This window comes from Xenopus laevis, chromosome 8S (assembly GCF_017654675.1).
Source record: "Xenopus laevis strain J_2021 chromosome 8S, Xenopus_laevis_v10.1, whole genome shotgun sequence".
Taxonomy (NCBI): Eukaryota; Metazoa; Chordata; class Amphibia; order Anura; family Pipidae; genus Xenopus; species Xenopus laevis.
The window spans coordinates 11,256,742-11,278,687 of NC_054386.1; the positions used below are offsets into that span (position 1 = coordinate 11,256,742).

General features: G+C 40.3%; 1 protein-coding gene across 7 annotated transcripts in view; it reads left to right on the forward strand.

Annotated features, from left to right (window-relative positions):
* The first annotated feature begins 1,870 nt into the window (after positions 1 to 1,870).
* The window catches only part of LOC108699771 (serine/threonine-protein kinase MRCK beta-like), a 93,899-nt gene continuing 73,823 nt past the window's right edge, over positions 1,871 to 21,946 (forward strand). For 2 of the 7 annotated variants that reach the window (XM_041575004.1, XM_041575005.1), the window contains exon 1: positions 1,871 to 2,431. In XM_041575004.1, the coding sequence (XP_041430938.1) occupies positions 2,257 to 2,431 (175 nt within the window). In that variant the 5' untranslated portion in view covers positions 1,871 to 2,256. The remainder of the gene's footprint in view (positions 2,432 to 21,946) is intronic. The other 5 variants (XM_041575009.1, XM_041575010.1, XM_041575008.1 and 2 more) reach the window with 3 other exon arrangements.

Genomic DNA, 21,946 nt, shown 5'->3' on the forward strand with positions numbered 1-21,946 from the left:
TATGAAGCCCCAAATGCGGTGCATTATAGCACTTTATTAAATAGGAATGTTATAACTAGCATTACATTAACTGTCACTGCCTCATGGATCCCATACCTCCCAACATTTTGGAAATAAAAAGAGGGACATAAAAGTGGCAGTTTTGCTAATCGAGGTGAATTGCTCTTTAAGCTGTGAGTAGGGCCAGGCCAGGGCCGGTATTACAAATTTACTGGCAATGCAGCCACCAGTAAATTTGTAATACCCTTAAAAAGACCCCTGTAAAACTTAACTGAATTCCATTCTGACATCCCCGCGCTGTGCCGCGGTCCTGCCCCTTTTGAGTCATGGCCCTGCCCCCTTTGACGTCACGCCTGCCCCTTTTTGTTCCCGCCCCCACCAGCCGGTAATACATTTAGGAAAAGGTAGCAACCCTAGCTGTGAGTCTAACATTTCCCAAGAAACCTATTATCCTATATTGTTACAATTACTTTGCTTATCTAGATACATTTGAATTGTTACAAATGTATCTTATCTTCTGTTGTGTCTGTTCTGGGCTCTCTGCCAAAAGCCAATTAAATTAGAAACTTTGTTTCTTTTTCTGCCTGTTCAGTGCAGAGAAAAACAGGACTTTCCAGTACAAATGAACAAATAAATACAACAAGTATTGTAGAAGTGATACCTACACTGGCTAACAATAAGATTTTGGAGCACCAAAGTCCCTTCGTCAGGCAAAATACTACACACACACACACACACACACACACACACACACACACACACACACACACACACACACACACACACACACACACACACACACACACACACACACACACACACACACACACACACACACACACACACACACACACACACACACACACACACACACACACACACACACACACACACACACACACACACACACACACACACACACACACACACACACACACACACACACTGACTTTTATACAACATATTCATATATACATACACTTTTGTATTATGTTTGTAGACTGTCAATATAGTATTTTGACTGGCTAAATATCTGATAATTTGTATGTATCTTCTGTAACACATTTTTTACACATTAAATATATTAAATATCCAGTACTGTAACTAGAGGGGGGGGCCCAGATTCGTGATGCCCTGAGGAAGTGCGAGCCCTGGCCCGCTCGCAGCCCCTGCTCCCCCGGTAGTTCCTCCACTGTAAATATCACCTTGATGAGTGATGTTTGTTGACCATAGATCTTACACAAATTATTTAAAGGGACTGAATTTTCTCCATTTGTATTTTACCTGACGAAGGGGCCTTGGTGCTCCGAAAGCTTGCAATGTATTTTTATTGTTAGCCAATGTAGGTATCACTTCTACAATACTTTCTGTATTTGTTTTTTTTTGTTTTTTTTATTTCTTAGTTTTGCTACTGTCTAACACAGTGTCACAGTTTTTGTTTTGTGCAGTACAAATGAGGGACTGCGGGTTGAGCTGTCAAAAGAGAGGACAGTTGGGAGCCAGCCCGGACTGGCAATCAGTAGGTTCTGGCAAATGCCAAAGGGGCTGCTATAAAGTCCCATAGAAAGTCAGTATTTAGTGGGCTGGTGGGCCTCTGTGTACCTGAAATGCCAGGGCCTATTTTAATTCTCAGTCCGGACCTGGAGCTGAGTAGGCCTCTCTGTACTTGGAATGCCAGAGCCTTTATTGACTCCCAGACCCAGTCCAGACCTGGTAGGGATGTAATTTCAGTCTGGCACAAATACTACAAAGCCTCCGGGTGTGGACGAGGAGAAATGATAAAGTTTGTCCCATCCGCTGCCCGTACGGACGAGGAGAAATGATGAAGTTTGTCCCATCTGCTGCCCGTACACCACCAGTGAAAGGCTTTATTCCCTAAGGATATGCAGCGCCGCTCACTGGCCGGAAGAGGGCTCTTCCAGCATTGTTCTGACGTCAGTCGGGACATTCCTTCCCTTTCCGGTGGGAAGGGCTTCGTCTCCCGGTTCAGCTCCGTGATCCCGAGGAAGAGAGAATTAGAGCGTTTAAGAAAGCAGGGAGTGGGAGCGGCCATGATGTCCGCCGGTTATGGTCTGAAGGAGCAGCGAGCGGCTAATTGACTTGTTACTGAAAGAGAAAGAGACACAGCAAAGCCCGGGCTGGGTGAGGGGCTCGTCCCGTGTTCATGGACCAACCGGGCCCCTGAGCCTGCAGTGTAACGCCTTCACTATCATTAACATCACGTGCTCAGTTTAGCTAGTCTGCTAGTCGGGCAACATGTCGGCTAAAGTGAGACTGAAGAAGCTGGAGCAGCTGCTCTTGGATGGGCCCCAAAAGAACGAGGCGGCCCTCAGTGTGGAGACATTGCTGGACGTGCTCCTGTGTCTCTATACCGAGTGCTCCACTTCCACTCTCCGCAGGGACAAGTATGTCAGCGAGTTTCTGGAATGGGGTGAGTGTCATCATCATCATCATCATTTGGGCTTATTGGGCCATGCAGACACTGGTTTAAAGGTGACCAATTGCATGCAAGCATTTTATACATTGTATTAGTATTAAGGCAATATCCATCTGGCAAACTGGTTCTAGTGTATCCCAGGGGCATCTTCAGTTGTTGTTGTTACCTATGCAAGTGTGTGGGTTTGGATAAACATTCATCTGTAGCCAGAATTTGTTGCACTACAGCTCCCAGGACTAAACCCTAACACTGAATATGGTTAAAAATGGCATATTTTATATAGTGAACTTATTGCACGAGGCTAAAGTTTCAGCTTGTCAATAGCAGCAATGATCCAGGACTTCAAACTTGTCACAGGGGGTCACCATCTTGGAAAGTGTCTGTGACACTCACATGCTCAGTGGGCTCTGATTGGCTGTTGAGAAGCTAAGCTTAGGGCTCGTCACTAATTATCCAGCAGAAAATGAGCTTCCCCTGAAATATAAGCTGATGCTACAGGTTTGCTGATTATTAAATTCTGATGCTAATTGCACTGGTTTCTGTGCTGCCATGTAGTAATTATCTGTATTAATTACTAATCAGCCTTATATTGTGACATTTCTATTCTATGTGTACTGTATATTGTGAGTGGGTCCCTAAGCTCAGTAAGTGACAGCAGCACAGAGCATGTGCAGTGAATCAGCAGAAAAGAAGATGGGGAGCTACTGGGGCATCTTTGGAGACACAAATCTTTAATGCTAAAGGGCTGTGGTACAAAAGCCCAAAACATAATGTACAACATTTCTAGCCTATTTCTTTAGTTAAAGGATCAGTAACAACAAAAATGTTCTAAAAAAATGTGTTAATATGCTACAAAAAAAAGACGTTGACCCATATTAAACTTTAAAGTCTTTATTAAGAAATGACTTACCGAACTCCGCTTGCGCTCCGCTTCAGAAACGGCGACGGGCAACAATCCATCATGCGGCGCTCGATTTCTCCTCCCTGGCTATCCTATAAGGAAGGCGGGGAGGAGAAATGGAGCGGCGCACGATGGATTGCTGATAGCTTTTCTGAAGAGTAGCGCAAGCGGAGTTTCATTAAGTTATTTCTTAATAAAGACTTAGACTTTAAAGTTGGTGTCTTTTTTTTTTTTTTTTTGTAGCATAAAAAAAATCGCTGTTACTGGTCCTTTTAGGTTTAGTTCTCCTTTAACTGGGGAGAGGAGGGTTCCCATTCAGCAACAGCTGTAGGGCCAAAGGCTGGGCATGTTATATTAAGGCTGTAATCGTTGATGAAACCAATGCTTTTGTCTCCACTCTCTCAGCCAGGCAATTTAATCCATCTATTGCAGAACCATTGGGCAAACCAACCTGTCAACTACAAATATGAATGGGATGGCTCAGGGTCCCAAGTTTAGGAATTGGGCAAATATTCTTTTACTCTCCCAGTGACTTAAGCCTCCATAAACACCAGTCTCCATAAAAGGCAGGGAATGGACAAACCAGTTTTTATCTGTTAATGAGATTATTGGTTTTAAATCCTGCATGTAATCAGGGTAATGTACATATGTATCTGTGCGGATGTCTTGGCAGAGGAGATAAGTCCTTCAGCTTTTCTTATCTCTGTAATGCTAGCATGCATTTGTGGGGTATTAATGTGAACTTTGGTAGGGAATACATCAATCAAAAGTGAACTGCCAGATATGGCCAAAATATTAATTGGTGTGTTGGGTAGCGTCTCCATCAGTGGTGCCATCCAGACAGATAAAGGTTTTTCGTTTGAATGATTGCTTTCAACCAATGTCGCTTAAACCGGTAGGCTAATATTTATTCATTTGGTTTCAAGGGAAACATTGTGTCCAGTATGTTAAACACGCTGTCAAAACTAGTAAGGCTCATAGACGATTGCAAGAAATCTGTTGTGACTGCTGATTGTAAAATGTCACTAAATTCAGAATCTCTATGTTTATGTAGCACAGGCTGTGTGCACGGCATGACTGAATAATATATAGGAATATTCTGATGAAGTTAAACTGATCTCAGGTATATCATTGAATTAAGGATCACTTGAACTCTTTCTTGTTCCTCTTCCTGCCCATCCTAGCGAACATCCTTGTGGAATGCATGTGAGTTGCTAACAGCATCACTTGTGCTATACAGACGTGTTTCCTACAGCTGATCTGTGTGACTTAAAGGAGAACTAAACCCTTCAAATGAATAGGGCTAAATATACCATATTTTATATACAGAACTTATTACACCAGCCTAAAGTTTCAGCTTGTCAATAGCAGCAATGATCCAGGACTTCAAACTTGTCACAGGGGGTCACCATCTTGGAAAGTGTCTGTGACACTCACATGCTCAGTGGGCTCTGATTGGCTGTTGAGAAGCTAAGTTTAGGGGTTGTCACAAATTATCAAGCAAATTTAATATAAGCCAATGCTACAGGGCTGATTATTAAATTCTGATGCTAATTGCACTGGTTTCTGTGCTGCAATGTCGTATTAATCACTAATAAGCCTTATATTGTGACATTTCTATTCTATGTGTACTGTATATTATGAGTGGGTCCCTAAGCTCAGTAAGTGACAGCAGCACAGAGCATGCGCAGTGAATCAGCAGAAAAAAAAAAGATGTGGAGCTACTGGGGCATCTTTGGAGAGACAGATATTCCCTGCTAAAGGACTGTGGTTGCCTCGGGTTGGTACAGAAGCCCAAAACATAATGTACAACATTTCTAGCTACTTCTTTAGTTACGCTTTAGTTCTCCTTTAAAGTTTAATGCCCTGTGCTGGAAACATCTGCATATTGCTATACGAGTGTATTACAGCAATGTTTCTGCAGCTCTCTCCTGCCAGACGATGCAGTACAAACCCTGAATATATGATCTTCTCTGAAGGGTTTGACCTTCATTATAGACAAAAGCAGTACAGAGGACCGAAAGAGCAAAAGAGGTTACTGTCCACACTATTGCATTTCTAAATGCTCTAAAGTAATGAACTTCAAACCCTTTGAATCCAGATACTTTGCATACTTGCATGTTGGTGTGCGTATTAAAAAAAAAATTAAAAATATATATCTACTACAGGCGCCTGCATAATTTATATTTAGATCTGCAACTCACTATTATAGTTGAAAATATATATGGGGCTAAAAGTAGGATGACTTGTTAATGTATGTTCCTTATTGAAGAACAAACTGACTGTGAATTTTAAATAGTAAGTGGGTAAACATTTTTGAGCCTGATCGATGTGGATCCTGCATGTGGCAAACTCTGTTAGAATCCTCTTCTGCCAAAAACAAGCTGAAAGCAGGAAATTTTTACTTCCTGTTTATATGGCTAAGAATACGCCATGAACGAAGAAGCTGACTGCTGAGACCCTTATCTGATGTGCATAAAACTACTTAATGAAATGAATTCCCACCTCTAAATACACTGATTTTATTAAGTGCAGTAGGACATGTATAATACTTTGGCCTAATAAATCAAAGATAGGGAGCTCCTGTGGACAATTCAGAAGGCCTCAATCATTCCTGTTATAGAGTTGATGAAAATATGAGCAGGGACATTCAATTAAGGAAAATACTAAATTTTTAGCCATATATTTTTTTTACATTATAGTTCTTTAATAAAGCACTAAATCCAGAATGCTTTTAGGATTTGTCAGAACCACAGGGTGTTTTGCAGGATTCGGAAATTACTAAATTCTGTCGATCAGATTCCAAACCCTTAGGGGCATATTTATCAAGGATCAAATTTCGAAGTAAAAAAAACTTCGAAATTCGACCATTGAATTTGAGTACTTCAATCGTCGAAGTAATTTTTCCAGTGAAAACCTCCGTATTCGATCGAAGTAAAATTGTACAATCGAACGATTTAACCCTTCGAATCAAAGGATTTTTTTTAAAAAAAAAACTTCTCAAAACTTTCCCAAAAGCCTCAGATAGGTTCTAGGAGCTCCCCCATAGGCTAAACAGCGATTCGGCAGGTTTAAGGTGGCGGATTGTCGAAGTTTTTTAAAGAGATAGTACTTCGATTTTCGAGTGGTCGAATTTTCGAAGGTTTTTCAATTCGAGTCGAATTTGGCCTATTCAATGTTTGAAGTACCCAAAAATAACTTCGAAATTCGAAGTTTTTAAAATCGAAAATTCACTTCGACCTTTGATAAATCTGCCCGTTAATGTTATGTGACTTTATAGCACTGGGCAGCTGAAGCTGAGAGATTAGCTCATTGGTAAATCCAAAGATTTCCTGAAAGTCACCTTGTCACAGGATTGCCCAGTTAGAGAATAAGCATTTGCTCCACATATTACCCTATTTGGCCTAAAAATTCAATGTAGGCACCCTTCAAGTGTATCCTTATTGTTTGGAAAATGGGAAAGTGTACTGTTTAGTTGTATTAACATAGCTGCCATTAAATGTCAATTCAAGCCACCTGGCCTGAGACAGCACATTGTTTAGAAGTTAATAATGTATTGTTTAAAAGTTAATAATGTATCAATAATGACCCTGTCTTCTTTTAAAGTTGTTTCCTTTCAGGCACTGTATCAAATTTAACAGACTTTATTCAAAGAGTCAATTTTGCATTAGTGATTCGGTCACTGTAACCAGTTGTACGGCATGTAATCTGGGAAAAAAGTATATATCCTGTAGGTATATGTTCTCTGTGCAGATGATTATCACCTTAAAACATTCTGGTTGCTGTATGTAAACCAAATTAAAAAAAAAAAAGACTTTTTTTCCCCTGTGGTGTTGCTGAACTACAGATACTCAAATCTGATCTAACAGCACACAGTGAAGAACAGTTACTGTTTCCATTGTGTTAAAGGGGAAGGAAACCTAGTCGGCGCAAACCCCCCACCCCCCTCCCCTTTGTTGCCCACCCTCCTTCCTCCCCCCTGGCCTACCCGTTCCGCTGGCCAAAGGCCCCTAACTTGTTACTTACCCTTCTGCGCAGGTCCTGTCCAGGGAGTTCACCGACGACATCTTCTTCCACGCGATCTTCTGCCTACTTTGACCGGCGCATGCGCAGTAGGAGTATTTCCCGGTACGATCTACTGCACATGCGCCAAAAGTACTTTGTGTCTTTTGTCGCATGCGCAGTAGATCCGTACCGGCGAAATGATCCTACTGCGCATGCGCCAAAAGGCCGTTCACAGCAGGAAGAAGATCGCGTGGAAGAAGATGTCGTCGGTGAACTCCCTGGACTCGACCTGCGCAGAAGGGTAAGTAACAATTTAGGGGCATTTGCCCAGCGGGACGGGTAGGCCAGGGGGGAGGAGGGAGGGTGGGAAACACACGGGTGGGGGGAGGGGTTTTGCGCCGACTAGGTTTCCTTCTTCCTTAAAGGGATACTGTCATGGGAAAAAAATTTTTTTTCAAAATGAATCAGTTAATAGTGCTGCTCCAGCAAAATCCTGCACTTTAATCCATTTCTCAAACTTGCAAACAGATTTTTTTATATTCAATTTTGAAATCTGACATGGGGCTAGACATTTTGTCAATTTCCCAGCTGCCCCTGGTCATGTGACTTGTGCCTGCACGTTAGGAGAGAAATGCTTTCTGGCAGGCTGCTGTTTTTCCTTCTCAATGTAACTGAATGTGTCTCAGTGGGACATGGGTTTTTACTATTGAGTGTTGTTCTTAGATCTACCAGGCAGCTGTTATCTTGTGTTAGGGAGCTGTTATCTGGTTACCTTCCCATTGTTCTTTTGTTTGACTGCTGGGGAGAAAAGGGAGGGGTGATATCACTCCAACTTGCAGTACAGCAGTAAAGAGTGATTGAAGTTTATCAGAGCACAAGTCACATGACTTGGGGCAGCTGGGAAATTGACAAAATGTCTAGCCCCATGTCAGATTTCAAAATTGAATATAAAAAAATCTGTTTGCTCTTTTGAGAAATGGATTTCAGTGCAGAATTCTGCTGGAGCAACACTATTAAATGATTCATTTTGAAAAAAAAATTTTTCCCATGACAGTATCCCTTTAAGACTACTATTCTTCCCACAAAGAAGGCTGATGGTTTCAGTTTTAGCTAATTCTTAGGGGCAAATTTACTAAGTGCCGAACATTCCCCAGCGACGGCTTCGCAGGCAGCGCAACACTTTGCCAGGCGAAAATTCGCTCATACAACACTTAATTCACTAACATGCGAAGTTGCGCTAGCGTTAATTTGGCAAGCAGAGCGAAGTTGCGCTCGCGTTCATTTGGCAAGCAGAGCGAAGTTGCGATAAAGTTGGTTAATTTGCATACGGTGGGAAGTTAAAGTTGAATGGACATATATGTTGCAACCAATACATTATACTGCACAAGCCTGGGAAACCTTAATAAAATAAAATAAAGTTGTTATATTGCCCTACACACGAGTCCAGTGTATAGTTTATGTGCCATATGTTAGGAAATGTAGGGGGGAAGCGGGCTACCCCCTAAAAAAATTTCAACTAAATTTTGAGGAACTCCTATCTACTCTATTGCACTTCGCCTGGTCTGAGATGGTGAAGTCTGGCGCAAGAGCTAACGTTCTGTAAAATCCACATCTTAGTGAATTTGCGCAGTTACGTCCCTTCACCATCGCGCAACTTCGCCTGGCGATTGAGTGTGAATGAGCAAAAGCGTCAGTCTCTTTCGCTATCGAAGTTATGCCTGCGCCCGTTAAATCGGTTAAGTTCCAAAATGACGTCACGCTGGCAAATTTTCACCAGCGTTAGTCATTTTGCCCTTAAGTAAATTTGCCCCTTAGTCACATTTTTCATGATCCATGAGTGTTGTGTGACCCTTGCCCCCCATGCTCTTTTAGCTGAATATATGGTGGGTTAAACTTATTTACTGGGTTATTGAATGTCCCAACATGTTTTGGGCTGAACAGATGAAGCATTCTGGATCAATGAGTTCTTGGAGGTCTTGGCCAGTGATGGAGTTGAATACCCATACTTTAACCTTTCAGCTTGCAAGCTAAAAATCCTTGTACTCTCTAATGCTGCTTTTTGGACTCCATAGCCAGGACAATGAGCATCTTTCTGATCCTTCCAGCTAGAAGATGAACACATTCTGTAGTAATAAGCAGGATTTTAACTTCAAAAGAAAAACAATTTAACAAAGTCCCTGCCATACAGGTGAATACAAATGAATAAATGTAACTTTGAAGGGACTGAGCAAAGCAAGATTGCAAGATAACACGCATAGCTACCAGTTTATCTAGCTGGTTACTTCTGCTATCCACCCTTTTTCCTATACTGTATCCTTGTTGAGCATAGGCTTTTGAGGCTAAGCTTTCATAGGTGATTAACCCATTGGCTACCAGCCACTTGATAGAGAAAAGTAATATTTCCCAAAATAGTAATGAACGTTAACTGCTCAAGTGCAGTCTCAGTCTGTATTTTTTTTTTCTTTCAAATATTTTTTAAAGCCTGTAGTGTCCCTACATATATAAATATGTGAGTTACATTAAGAAACCTATAACTTGACTGGCCAACTGGTCTGTATCTCTTGTCAAATTCTGTGTTTCACTGTTTATAACATAACCTTCTATGGGCAATGTTCAGTCTTGTCATTCCCAAGAAGACTTATCCACAGAGCAGCTTACTGCCGTGATGCTGTACTTCCAGCTTGGATATATTTACACATCTTTTGTTTGACTTGTTAATAAAATGTATATTCTTACTGTGGTTTTTCTTGCAACAGCAGATTAAAAAAGGACCGTCAGATTATGTAATGCATTTTCCATGTATTCCCTTCCTTATTGTATCACAGTGTGGTGTAACTGTTTCTTAAATTCTGAGCACACTGACACAGTGATAATGTTCGAGGGATACACCACTCACACACGGGCTGACTTGTGCCTACCAATTTTGAAGTGTATATCCCAAAGCAAATTGTAATGGTATCTGAAACAACCTAGAAACCACTAGATGTCTATGGGAATGGATAGAGCTGTTGAATGGAAAGCTTTTAGAACACTATATTGTGTTGGCACGTTGCAGAAGTGAGGCTTAACCTGAAATGCAGTTTTTAAATTTTTTTATATAAATTACAGTTGTTCTAAAAGGCTGTAGGGTTTCAGGTTTTTATTACAGGTATGGGATCTGTTATCCAGAAACGCGTTATCTAGAAAATTACGAATTATGGGAAGGCCATGTCCCATAATCTCCATTTTAATCAAGTAATTCAGTTTGATTTAATTTTCTCATATGAAAACGACCTTGTAGTTGACCCCAACTGAAGGTGGCCATAGACGACAGATCATATCAGACCTAACAAATTTCCGTACGATATTCGGTGCGTGAATAATGGGAAAAGAGCCGACCGATATCGCAGAAGACTTGGATATGGGTTGGCTTGTCGATTGGGCTGGCTGGAGAATTTTGATCGGATGCCTTTGAAAGCACCCAAACATATGCCATTGTTAGTGCTGAATCGCCAGATACAGGTAGAATTCTATTGTTTCTACCTGTATATCTGACGATTCAGCTTAGGGCCGGAACTTGGGGTAGGCAGAGTAGGCACGTGCCTAGGGCGCAAAGGTGGAGGGGCGCCAGGCACGTACTTTACTCCTACCCCTAGTCGGGTCCCTTCTCTGCCGACCGCCCATCTGTGCGAGTACGTGAACGCATGCGTCGATTCACGCATGCGCAGAAGCGTCTATGCGCTGACGCATCTATGTGCTGAAGCGTCTTTTTGCGCATGCGCAGAATCGCGCCACTAGCCGGCGTAGCAGCCGGGCAGGCGCTTGGCCCGGCTCTGATTCAGCTCTACATGCTTGCATTGAAACAAACGATCTTTCTTGGAAAGATATTTTCCAAGAAAGAACATAATTGTTACATCTGTGGCCACCTTTAGATAAAAATGAATCCTTATGAGACGAAGCAATTCTGTTTGGTTTATTTAATCTTAAAAACATGTTTTTATTAGTAAATTTAAAGTATGGTGATCTAAATTTTGGAAAGATCCCTTATATGGAAAACACTCCTGAGCATTCTGGATCGCTGGTCCCAAACCTGTACTTCCACTGCAATGTTTAGCCTGTGTATTTCAGTTCATAAATACATTTTTTATGAGGACAGAAGCACCCTTAAATTGTCAGTTCACTACGAACTGAACTTTTGGTATGATGTAGACCAGTGGTTTTCACTCTGTATGGTTGAAGCACCACTTTTGCTCCCTGACATTTGTTCAGGGCACCCCTGACGTCATCCAAGCTCTCATTTTGGAATCCACCAATGTGCATGGTATGGCACTGTTGACACTAAATCTTCATTTTAAAAAAATTAATCCTTTCAGCCTAGAATAATGTGTTGCTATTTATCCTAGCAGCCAGGCAGTGGGTTGAATGGTAAACCAGAAGAAGACTAGAGAAGGGTCTAAATATAAAAAGGAATATACAGTTATTTTTAAAAATACACAGACATTCTAGAACAGTATTCCCCTTAAAGGGGTTGTTCACCTTCCAAACACTTTTTCCAGTTCACTTGTTTTCAGATTGTTCACCAGAAATAAAGCCTTTTTTCAATTACTTTTCATTATTTATTTTTTACTGTTTTCCCAAAATCTAAGTTTCAGTCTGACAGCTCAGTAATTCAGGCGCAGACTAAACAGTTACAATTTTGCAACATGTAGTTGATACATTTCTCAGTAGGATCTTTATTAGCAACTATTTTATCAATTCTAACAGCTGCCTGTAATGAAACCCAGAGATTCTGCTCAGCAGGGACAAAGATAACAATGTATCAATGTAAATGTATCAATTTAGAACAGGTTTCAGGGGCGGCGACCCCCCTCCCTCCCAGAGCTGCTTTAAAAATGATACTTTACACTTCAATATTAGACAAACAGGGACACATAGTAAATAGAAAGTAATTGGAAAAAGTCGTAATTTCTGGTGATCTAACTAGTTTGAAGGAGAACAACCCCTTTAAATGCTCTAAAACATATTTTTTCAAAGAACAATACTAGTACAAATTAAGTGTATATTAAAATGGGCCATCAAGCTATTGCAGTTGCCTGGTCTTTAATGGAGTCCCCTTAGTGCAAGGTTGAAACTAGGGATGCACCGAATCCAGGATTCGGTTCAGGATTCGGCCTTTTTCAGCAGGATTCGGATTCGGCCGAATCCTTCTGCCTGGCTGAACCGGGAGGGAAATCGCATGACTTTTTGTAACAAACCAAGGAAGTAAAAAATGTTTTCCCTTCCCACCCCTAATTTGCACATGCGGATTTGGTTCCATATTCGAACAAATCTTTCACGAAGAATTCAGGGGTTTGGCCGAATCCAAAATAGTAGATTTGGTGCATCCCTAGTTGAAACTAGCTGCAATGGGAATTAATTTAATATTTAATAAGGTTAATGGCCTCAGTTTGCCCAGTCCTATGCTCATAGTGTTTTTTACTACTTAACACAATTATCCTTTTGAAGTTGGTTCTCTTGGTGTCCAAAAATTGTTATACTTTAGCTTTATCATCTATTTTACTATGTTAAGATTCATATGTTAAGATTCATGTGTCTTCCCTGAAAAATTCTTATAGATCGGAGCATATGTTGCTCCGGAACATGTATTTAACGTTCAACAGTAATGGTGCCTTCCCATATGTGCAAGCAACACAAGTCATGTGCACTAATGCACCCTCATTCCATCACAGATGCTGGCTTTTTAACTGTGCACTGATAAGCTGGATGCTCCTTCTCTTTAAGATGGAACATGCGGCATCCATGATTTCCAAAAAACAGACCACAGCAGTGGTTTATATATTTATTTTTTCTTTGCATGGTAAAGCTTGCGTCTGTGAATGCAGCGACAAACTGTGTTGTTTTGGGAAGTATTCCTTAACCTGTTTAGTGATCTCCAGTACAGAATTGTGTCTGTGGTTAATGCATTGCCACCTGAGGGCCCAAATATCATGGCCATCCAGTATTTGCTTGGTGCCATGTCCCTTTTGTACATAGATTTATCTGAATCAATTAGAGGGGTTGTTCACCTTTAAATCAACTTTTAGTATGATGTAGAGAGTGATATTCTGGGATAATTTGCAGTACTTTTTCATTTTTTTATTATTTGTGTTTTTTCCGTTATTTAGCTTTTTATTCAGTAGCTCTCCAGTTTACAATTTTAGCAATCTGGTTGCTAGGAATTTGAATAAGAGACTGGAATATGAATAGGAGGGGCCTGGATAGAAAGATGAGTAATACAAAGTAGCAATGACAATATATGTGTAGCCTTACAGAGCTTTTGTTTTTAGATGGGGTCAGTGACCACCATTTGAAAGCTGGAAAGAGTCAGAAGAAGGCATATAATTCAAAAACTATAAAAAAAAAAAAAAAAAGAAAAAATGAAGACCAACTGGAAAGTTGCTTAGAATTAGACATTTTGTAACATACAAGAATTAACTGAAACATCACCCACCTCTTTAATGATAACTGTATATGGTAAAATATTTGTAATTTAAAATTTTTTTCTGAAATTATTGCAATTTTGCCCTCCCCCACAGTGTTTCACAGAGTGGTGTATCCCCCTCCCCATCTTTACTTTGGACAGACCCAACTTCTCTAAAAAAGCAGATCCCAATCTTTTATTGCCCCTGTCCCAAAAGATGATGTGGGGTTTTCCGCTACTTGCCTCTTTTTCATCAGATTATGTGGAATTTCTGTACATATTGCACATTCGTTATTGATCTGTATTGCAATGCAAAGGTTATTTGTTTGTAATATAACATTTATCAGGGTGTTAATATGATAAAATTCTGTTTTATTAAGTGTTGTGCAACTACACCTCACTTGTGCTGCGTGACTAAACAAAAGAATTTGACTCCAGAAGGTTCTTGAACAAAACAAACCGCAACAGGCTTTTTTCCTCATAAAGCCTAAATCAGGGTTTGGATACTTACAATCCTCTGAGGCAGGGATCCCCAGCCTTTTGAACCTGTGAGCAACATTCAGAAATAAAAGGAGTTGGGGAGCAACACAAGCATGATAAATGTTCTTGGGGTGCCAAATAAGTGCTGTGATTGGCCATTTGGTAGCCCCTATGTGGACTGTCAACCTACACTGAGGCTCTGTTTGGCAGTACACCTGGTTTTTATGCAACCAACACTTGCCTCCAAGCCTGGAATTCAAAAATAAGCACTTGCTTTGAGGCCACTCGGAGCAACATCCAAGGGGTTGGAGAGCAACATGTTACTCACGAGCTACTGGTTGGGGATCACTGCTAGTCTGAGGTATTCACATACATGTCAGGTACATCATTTCAAAGCCGGCACTTTGTGACACCCCTGTGTAAATAATGAACTACACGGATAGATGCATCCTCACGATCACTGTACCGTGACCTGGATCCCCACACGTTGGATCAGGGAAATCGCTAACCCTAAATCTCTATCTGGCTGTGATCCCTACACTACTGGCCAGTCTTGCCTGAGGAGAGAACTACCCCTTGCTATCCCCCTAGTTGGAGCCAGGGGCTGCTCTTGCTCACTAGTTCTATCTGCCTCACTTTTCTATAACGTGTTTTACAGAGAACTACCCTGTCCCGACTGCCTCATTCATGGGGTCCCTGTATCCCCAACTTCACCAAGGGCCTCACCACCCTTGGCGCCTTCCCTATACTGGGGCCTAAATGCCAGTCTCCCAGTGCATCCACTCCCACCTGGAGTGGCAGCAAAAAAAGGAAGCCCCACCCTCTGCCCAGCACTATACTGAAGTGTGGCAGGAAATTGTCATCAGTCTCTGGTCCAGTGATACACTGTACACATTATACTAATAACCAAAAGTAGATACATGGACTTTTGCCCAGCAACCAACAAGGAAGTGTAGACTTTTAAAGCCATAGGGGAGCATTAAATCTATGGGTCCCTACATTTATATCTTTCCTGGTGTGTAATTACATTTTGATTTGTTGCAGGCTGCTGTAATTGACAGCTGGTATGACTTAAATGTTTGGTTCTTTTGAACTGTTAACATCATACTCTCCTTAGACTCTTTCTATAAAAAAAAAACTATTCATATTTTCAATTTGTAGCTTAAGCCTTTTGGATCAAATATGGATTGTTAGTTCTCCAGCAAACATAGCTTAAGGGGTTAAGTTTAATTTCCCAGGAAGTATGTTAAACAGGAAAAGGAAACAATCACTTTAGTGGCTGCAAACCTTTGACATCTATTGTTTAACAGGGCACACAGGCAAGGTCTACATTGTATGTATTAGGATAAGGAAAGTGCTTTATAGATAATTTGGTTATGATAAGAGTGTTGATATTCTCTCCAAATTATATGTGATGTTCTAAAGCTACATAAGCGTTTAGCTATGAAAATATATTTTTCTCAGTGGAACAGCATTTTGGATCGTAGAGTTTCTATTTTTCCTTGTAGAACCCATGGAGCATACCTATAAACAAGCGCATGGGACGATCTGGCAGTATCATGCAGTGTTTATCAGCAACCTCTGTTTCCCACTGCAAATTTTTGTGCCTTGTTTAGCACTTAAAGGAACAGTAACACCAAAAAATGAAAATCTTTTAAAGTAATGAAAATATAATGTACTGTTGCTCCAAAAACAGTACTATAGTTTATATAAACAAGCTGCTGTGTAGCCATGGGGGCAGCCATTCAAGCACAGGATACACAGTAGAAAACAGATAAGTACTACTATAGTTTATATAAACAAGCTGCTGTGTAGCCATGGGGCAGTCATTCAAGCACAGGATACACAGTAGAAAACAGGTTCTGAAAAATCCCATTGTATACTACAAAGCTTATCTGTTCTCTGCAGTGCATCCTATGCCTTTCTCCTTTTTCAGCCTTAAAGGAATTGTTCAGAGTAAAAATATAAACTGTTTAACTGGCTGTACAGAATAAAAATTTTTTCTAATATAGTTAGCCAAAAATGTAATGTATAAAGACTGAAGTGACTGGATGTGTAACATAATAGCCAGAACATTACTTCCTGCTTTTCAGCTCTATAACTGAGTTAGTCAGCGACTTGAAGGGGGGCCACATGGTACATTTCTGTTCAGTGAGTTTGCAATTCATCCTCCGCATTCAGCTCGGATTCAAAAGCAACAGATATGACCCATGTGCCCCCCTCAAGTCCCTGATTGGTTACTGCCTGGTAACCAGTAAGTGTAAACCAAGAGAGCTGAAAAGCAGGAAGTAGTGTTCTGGCTATTATGTTACACATCCAGTCACTCCAGCCTTTATACATTACATTTTTGGCTCACTAACTATATTAGAATTTTTTTTTAATTTGCACAGCCCATCTATTTACCCAGTTTTTTTCATTTTTATACTGAACAATTCCTTTAAGGCTGAAAAAGTAGAAAGGCACAGGATACACTGCAGATAATGGATAAGCTTTGTAGTATACAATGGGATTTTTCAGAACCTATCTACTGTGTATCCTGTGCTTGAATGAGTGCCCCCATGGCTACACAGCAGCTTGTTTATATAAACTATAGTAGTACTTATCTGTTATCTACTGTGTATCCTGTGCTTGAATGGCTGCCCCCATGGCTACACAGCAGCTTGTTTATATAAACTATAGTAGTACTTATCTGTTCTCTACTGTGTATCCTGCGCTTCAATGGCTGCCCCCGTGGCTACACAGCAGCTTGTTTATATAAACTATAGTACTGTTTCTGGAGCAAACACACCAGTTTCACCAGTGCAGTACATTACATTTTCATTCCTTTAAAACACTTTAATCAAATATCCTCCAAATGTATCAAAAGGCATGAAGTTTACCCTGGAGCAGTAACCCATAGCAGCCAATAAGATGTTTGTTTTTAAACAGGTGACCAGTCAATGCTTCCAGCTAATTAATTGCTTTCGGTTATTGCCCCTTTTATTACACAACCCGCAAATCTTTCTTCCAATTGTATGGGTATGACCTTTGTATGGTATCCATCTCTCCAGCCAGGATGATGTGTATGGCTTTACTTTAGTCACATTTTGAAACAAAATAATGCTGAACAAAAATCAGAATAGTGATACTATTGCTAATTTATTTTTTGGTAACCCTGATTTTGCTATTTTTTTTTATTATTTTAGATGTGCTTTACTCTTAGCAGCATGAAGAGTGAAAACATTTGGGTTATTTCTCTGTTTAATATTATAAATGTAATGCTGACATGGGAAAATTGTGCTTAGTCAATGTTTACACTCCTATTTCTGGATGGTTGTTTTCATGAGGAAAGTACCAAAAAGCATTTAAATGTCATTGGCTGATGGAAAGTAGGAAATTGCTAACTGATTTCTACTTTATTTTAAGTGACCTCCAGAGGCAAGATACATTTAGTGCCGGTGTATAAATGTTGTATTATGTTACCTCAAATCCATTTAAATCAGTCACCTAGAGAAAGCTTGCCTATATACAGACAATTTCCTCTGCCAGGGTGGCTGCTGCTCTTCACAAATGGGTTTCCTTTCCCCCAAATCTCTAGGGAGAGAAGATTTATTGAAGGGGAAGTTCATCTGTTTTCCTTAGATTATTCAGCATCAGTAATCCGAGATCACTTAGTTATTCTGCCAGTCAATATTAATTTCAAACTTTTTTTGTTGTGGGTGTCCAATGTCAAATAGGTTTGGGCATAATTCGAGAGATGCTAAATCTAGAATTGGTGTTAAGTACCAAAGCTGTGCATTTTGTTTGAAAGTATCATTAGACATAACTTTTGTATGATTGCGGTCTATCAGTTAATGACAAGAACATTGTATGATGTTCTTGTCATTAAAATAAAATAAAAAACAAACTCAAATTCTGCTCAATTTTGTGGCTGAAATCAAAAGTTGTGAGAAATCTGGACCCAAATCCATTGTTTAAGTTTCAAGCTTATTCCTCAGACTGTGAGAACTAGGGCACCATCTTTGTGAAGGAAAAGACCGAGCCCCAAGCTCCAGCAGAGCTCCACTGCATAAGTGTTCCCCTAACATGCATTAGGAGACACCAAACATTCAAAATTCAAACATTTAAAGTGATGTCAGAACAAAACCAGGATACCAATAAGTAAAATGCAAGTGGCCGATATGTGCTTTGGTGCCAGAAAAGGAAAGACAACAGTGCAGCAATTGCTTAAACCAAAAAGTGCATGACAAATGAGCGTTTGTCGCAAAAGGAATAAAATCTACACTCTCTCATCATATCACGTCTAGACTTCTGTAATTCTCTATTAATTGGCCTCCCCCGCCAGAGACTGTCACCTCTCCAGTCCATAATGAACACTGCCGCCAGGCTTATACACCTCAGCAACCGCTCCTCCTCTGCCATGCCACTCTGCCAATACCTGCACTGGCTTCCGCTACCTTTCAGAAAAAAATTTAAATTAAAGGGATCCTGTCATCGGAAAACATGTTTTTTTCAAAACACATCAGTTAATTGTGCTACTCCAGCAGAATTCTGCACTGAAATCCATTTCTCAAAAGAGCAAACTGATTTTTTTTTATATTCAATTTTGAAATCTGACATGGGGCTAGACATTTTGTCAATTTCCCAGCTGCCCCTGGTCATGTGACTTGTGCCTGTACTTAAGAAGAGAAATGCTTTCTGGCAGGCTGCTGTTTTTCCTTCTCAATGTAACTGAATGTGTCTCAGTGGGACATGGGTTTTTACTATTGAGTGTTGTTCTTAGATCTACCAGGCAGCTGTTATCTTGTGTTAGGGAGCTGTTATCTGGTTACCTTCCCATTGTTCTTTTGTTTGGCTGCTGGGGGGGGAAAGGGAGGGGGTGATATCACTCTAACTTGCAGTACAGCAGTAAAGAGTGATTGAAGTTTATCAGAGCACAAGTCACATGACTTGGGGCAGCTGGGAAATTGACAATATGTCTAGCCCCATGTCAGATTTCAAAATTGAATATAAAAAAAATCTGTTTGCTTTTTTGAGAAATGGATTTCATTGCAGAATTCTGCTGGAGCAGCTCTATTAACTGATTCGTTTTGAAATAATTTTTTTTCCCATGACAGTATCCCTTTAATGACCCTGACATTCAAAGCAGTTCATAACTCCCTCACTACATCTCTGAACTCCTCTCTAGATGCTAACCCAACCACTTACTACACTCCTCTACTGACCTGCTCCTTAACTCTTCTCTCATTACCTCTTCACATGCTCACATTCAAAACTTTGCAAGGGCTGCACCTCTCCTTGGGATTTATCTCCCACAGTCTGTCCGACTTTCTCCCAACTTTTCTGCTTTCAAAAGATCTCATGAAACACACTTATTTATATAAGCCTACCCTCACTCTATTTTGCTACAAAACACAATACCACATACAATACTACATCTATCACCCACTTAAGGTGGCCATAGACACACAGATCCTATCGTACAAATCGAGGATTCGTATGATTTTGGGATCGTGTGTGGTGTGTCCCGACATCTTTCGTTCGGCGGAGATCGGTCGTTTGGTCAGGTTTGATTTTGACCCGCCGGAGCCCATGGCACATCGTAATCATACGGCCGAACAATCAGATTGCCCTCGATATAGCCATGCTCGTTAATGGCATATCGTCGAAAGAACCGCTCGTTTGGCGATGTTGCCAAACGAGCGGATCTTTGCGTCTATGGCCACCTTTAATTCTGATCTTGCCCACTCCCACACCTTGTCTCATTGCCTTCCACTTTAGATTGTAAGCTTTTTTGCACAGGGCCTTCCTCACCTTTTGTACCGGTACTGGTTGTTATGTATGAAACTCTGTATGTTATATGTATGTAATTCGTGTGATTTCTTTGTATAAGCACTTCATTTTACGGCACTGAGCAATATGTTGGCGCTCTAAAAATACATGTGAATAATAATAATGTCTATGGCCATCTTAAGTCTGAAACAGACTGCGGCACACATCCATCTGATACCTGTGTGATTGCGTTTAAATGGCCCGTCTGGTCTGTTGGGCACTGAGTATTATCATCTATCTGAATCCATGTTCCCTGATTTTGAAATTGCATGGGGGAAAAATGATTGAGGAAACAAGTTTTATTATGGAGCATCTAAAAACTGATGGATAGAGGGGCCTTAAAAGAGCCCTGCTAGATACAGCTAAGTGTGTTGGAACATATTGTAAACGTTAAACTCTGCATTTAGGAATATGTTTGTAGAAGAAATACATATGTCCATATTTACTAGCTGAACCGATTATGGGAATCTAATTATTGTCCCTGATACTCTTGTGAAAAAAATAAAGCACTGGGCACCATTGTGTGACTTTTGCATTGTGCATATACACCACCATTAGTTGCCTATTATGGAAATAATTGGTGTTTTTCAGTTTACTATTTAATTAAGTGTAAGGTATGATACTTGTAAATACAGGTGGCTTCATGTACTGGGTGGTATTGTAAACTCCTGGCAGTTGAGTTTGGCTTTGCTTGTAACCCATGAGCTTCTCAAGTTCCGCCTGTGTAGCACAGCACTTTCTCGCTTAAAGTGGACCTGTCACCCAGACATAAAAAGCTCTATAATAAAAGTCCTTTTCAATTTCAACATGAAATCCAATTTATTTTTTAAGAGTTCATAGCTGTTGTAAACTCATTTAAAATCTCAGCTGTCGATCAAATATTGCCTGCCCCTCCTCTATGCCTAAGGCATAGAGGCAGGACAAGCAATTACTTTCACTTTCCATTCAGCACTTCCTAGATGTCACTGCTCTCCCCACATTCCCCCTGTTCTCCCACCATTTAATTGTGTAGCCAGTGCATGGGGATCGACATCAGGTCCCCCATTCTGGTGCACAAAGACTTGCCTTGATAACACTGTTCACAAAATGGCTGCTGCCTGCTTACTATAATTATGAATTCCCAGACTGATGGAAACAAGATTCAAATTAAACAGTGTAATTAAAGTTCATTTTGCTTGACTAACATGATAAAATAGGATTTGGAATATTTTTTTTTTTTGTGATGGGGTTGAAGTTTTGAACAGTGAAATAGTGGTAACATGGTCTCTCATGCCATAGCCTATACTATAGAATCCTTGTGCCATTGACATAGAGACATTAATTTTTGTCCTAGGACTCCGAATCAGGGTAAATAAACCATTCCTTATTGTTTAACACTGTTGTGCTTTATTCAGAATTGCAGTTTTGAGGCTTGCAAATAAAAAAAAAAGAAAAGTTTATAATATACAAAAATATAGTCAAATTTAGACTGTGCCTAAAACAATAATTGACTTTAGGAGTGGAATGTTTAAATGTCTGTGTTTTATTTACATTCAGAATGGGTGTGCGCCTATTTAAGCCCTTCTTAGGTTACAAACCAGTTTTCTGATATATTTCACGGTAATACACCTTTGTTGCAAAATAAAAATAACTTTCTGAAAGGCTGAAAATTTATGGTAGGGTACGTAAGGAATACCCAATGTAAAATCGACCACAGTTTTCAAAAGCTCTTTAATATATCCTCCGTGTCCCATTCCATCATCTTTTTTTAATGGTCACCCTATTTCTTGTTTGATACTTGATGCTTAGAAATGGGCAGTAGAAATCAACGACAGTCAAATTAGCTATTGGTTTTTGGGTGGTTGGGGCACAAAACTTAGAAAAGGAACAAATG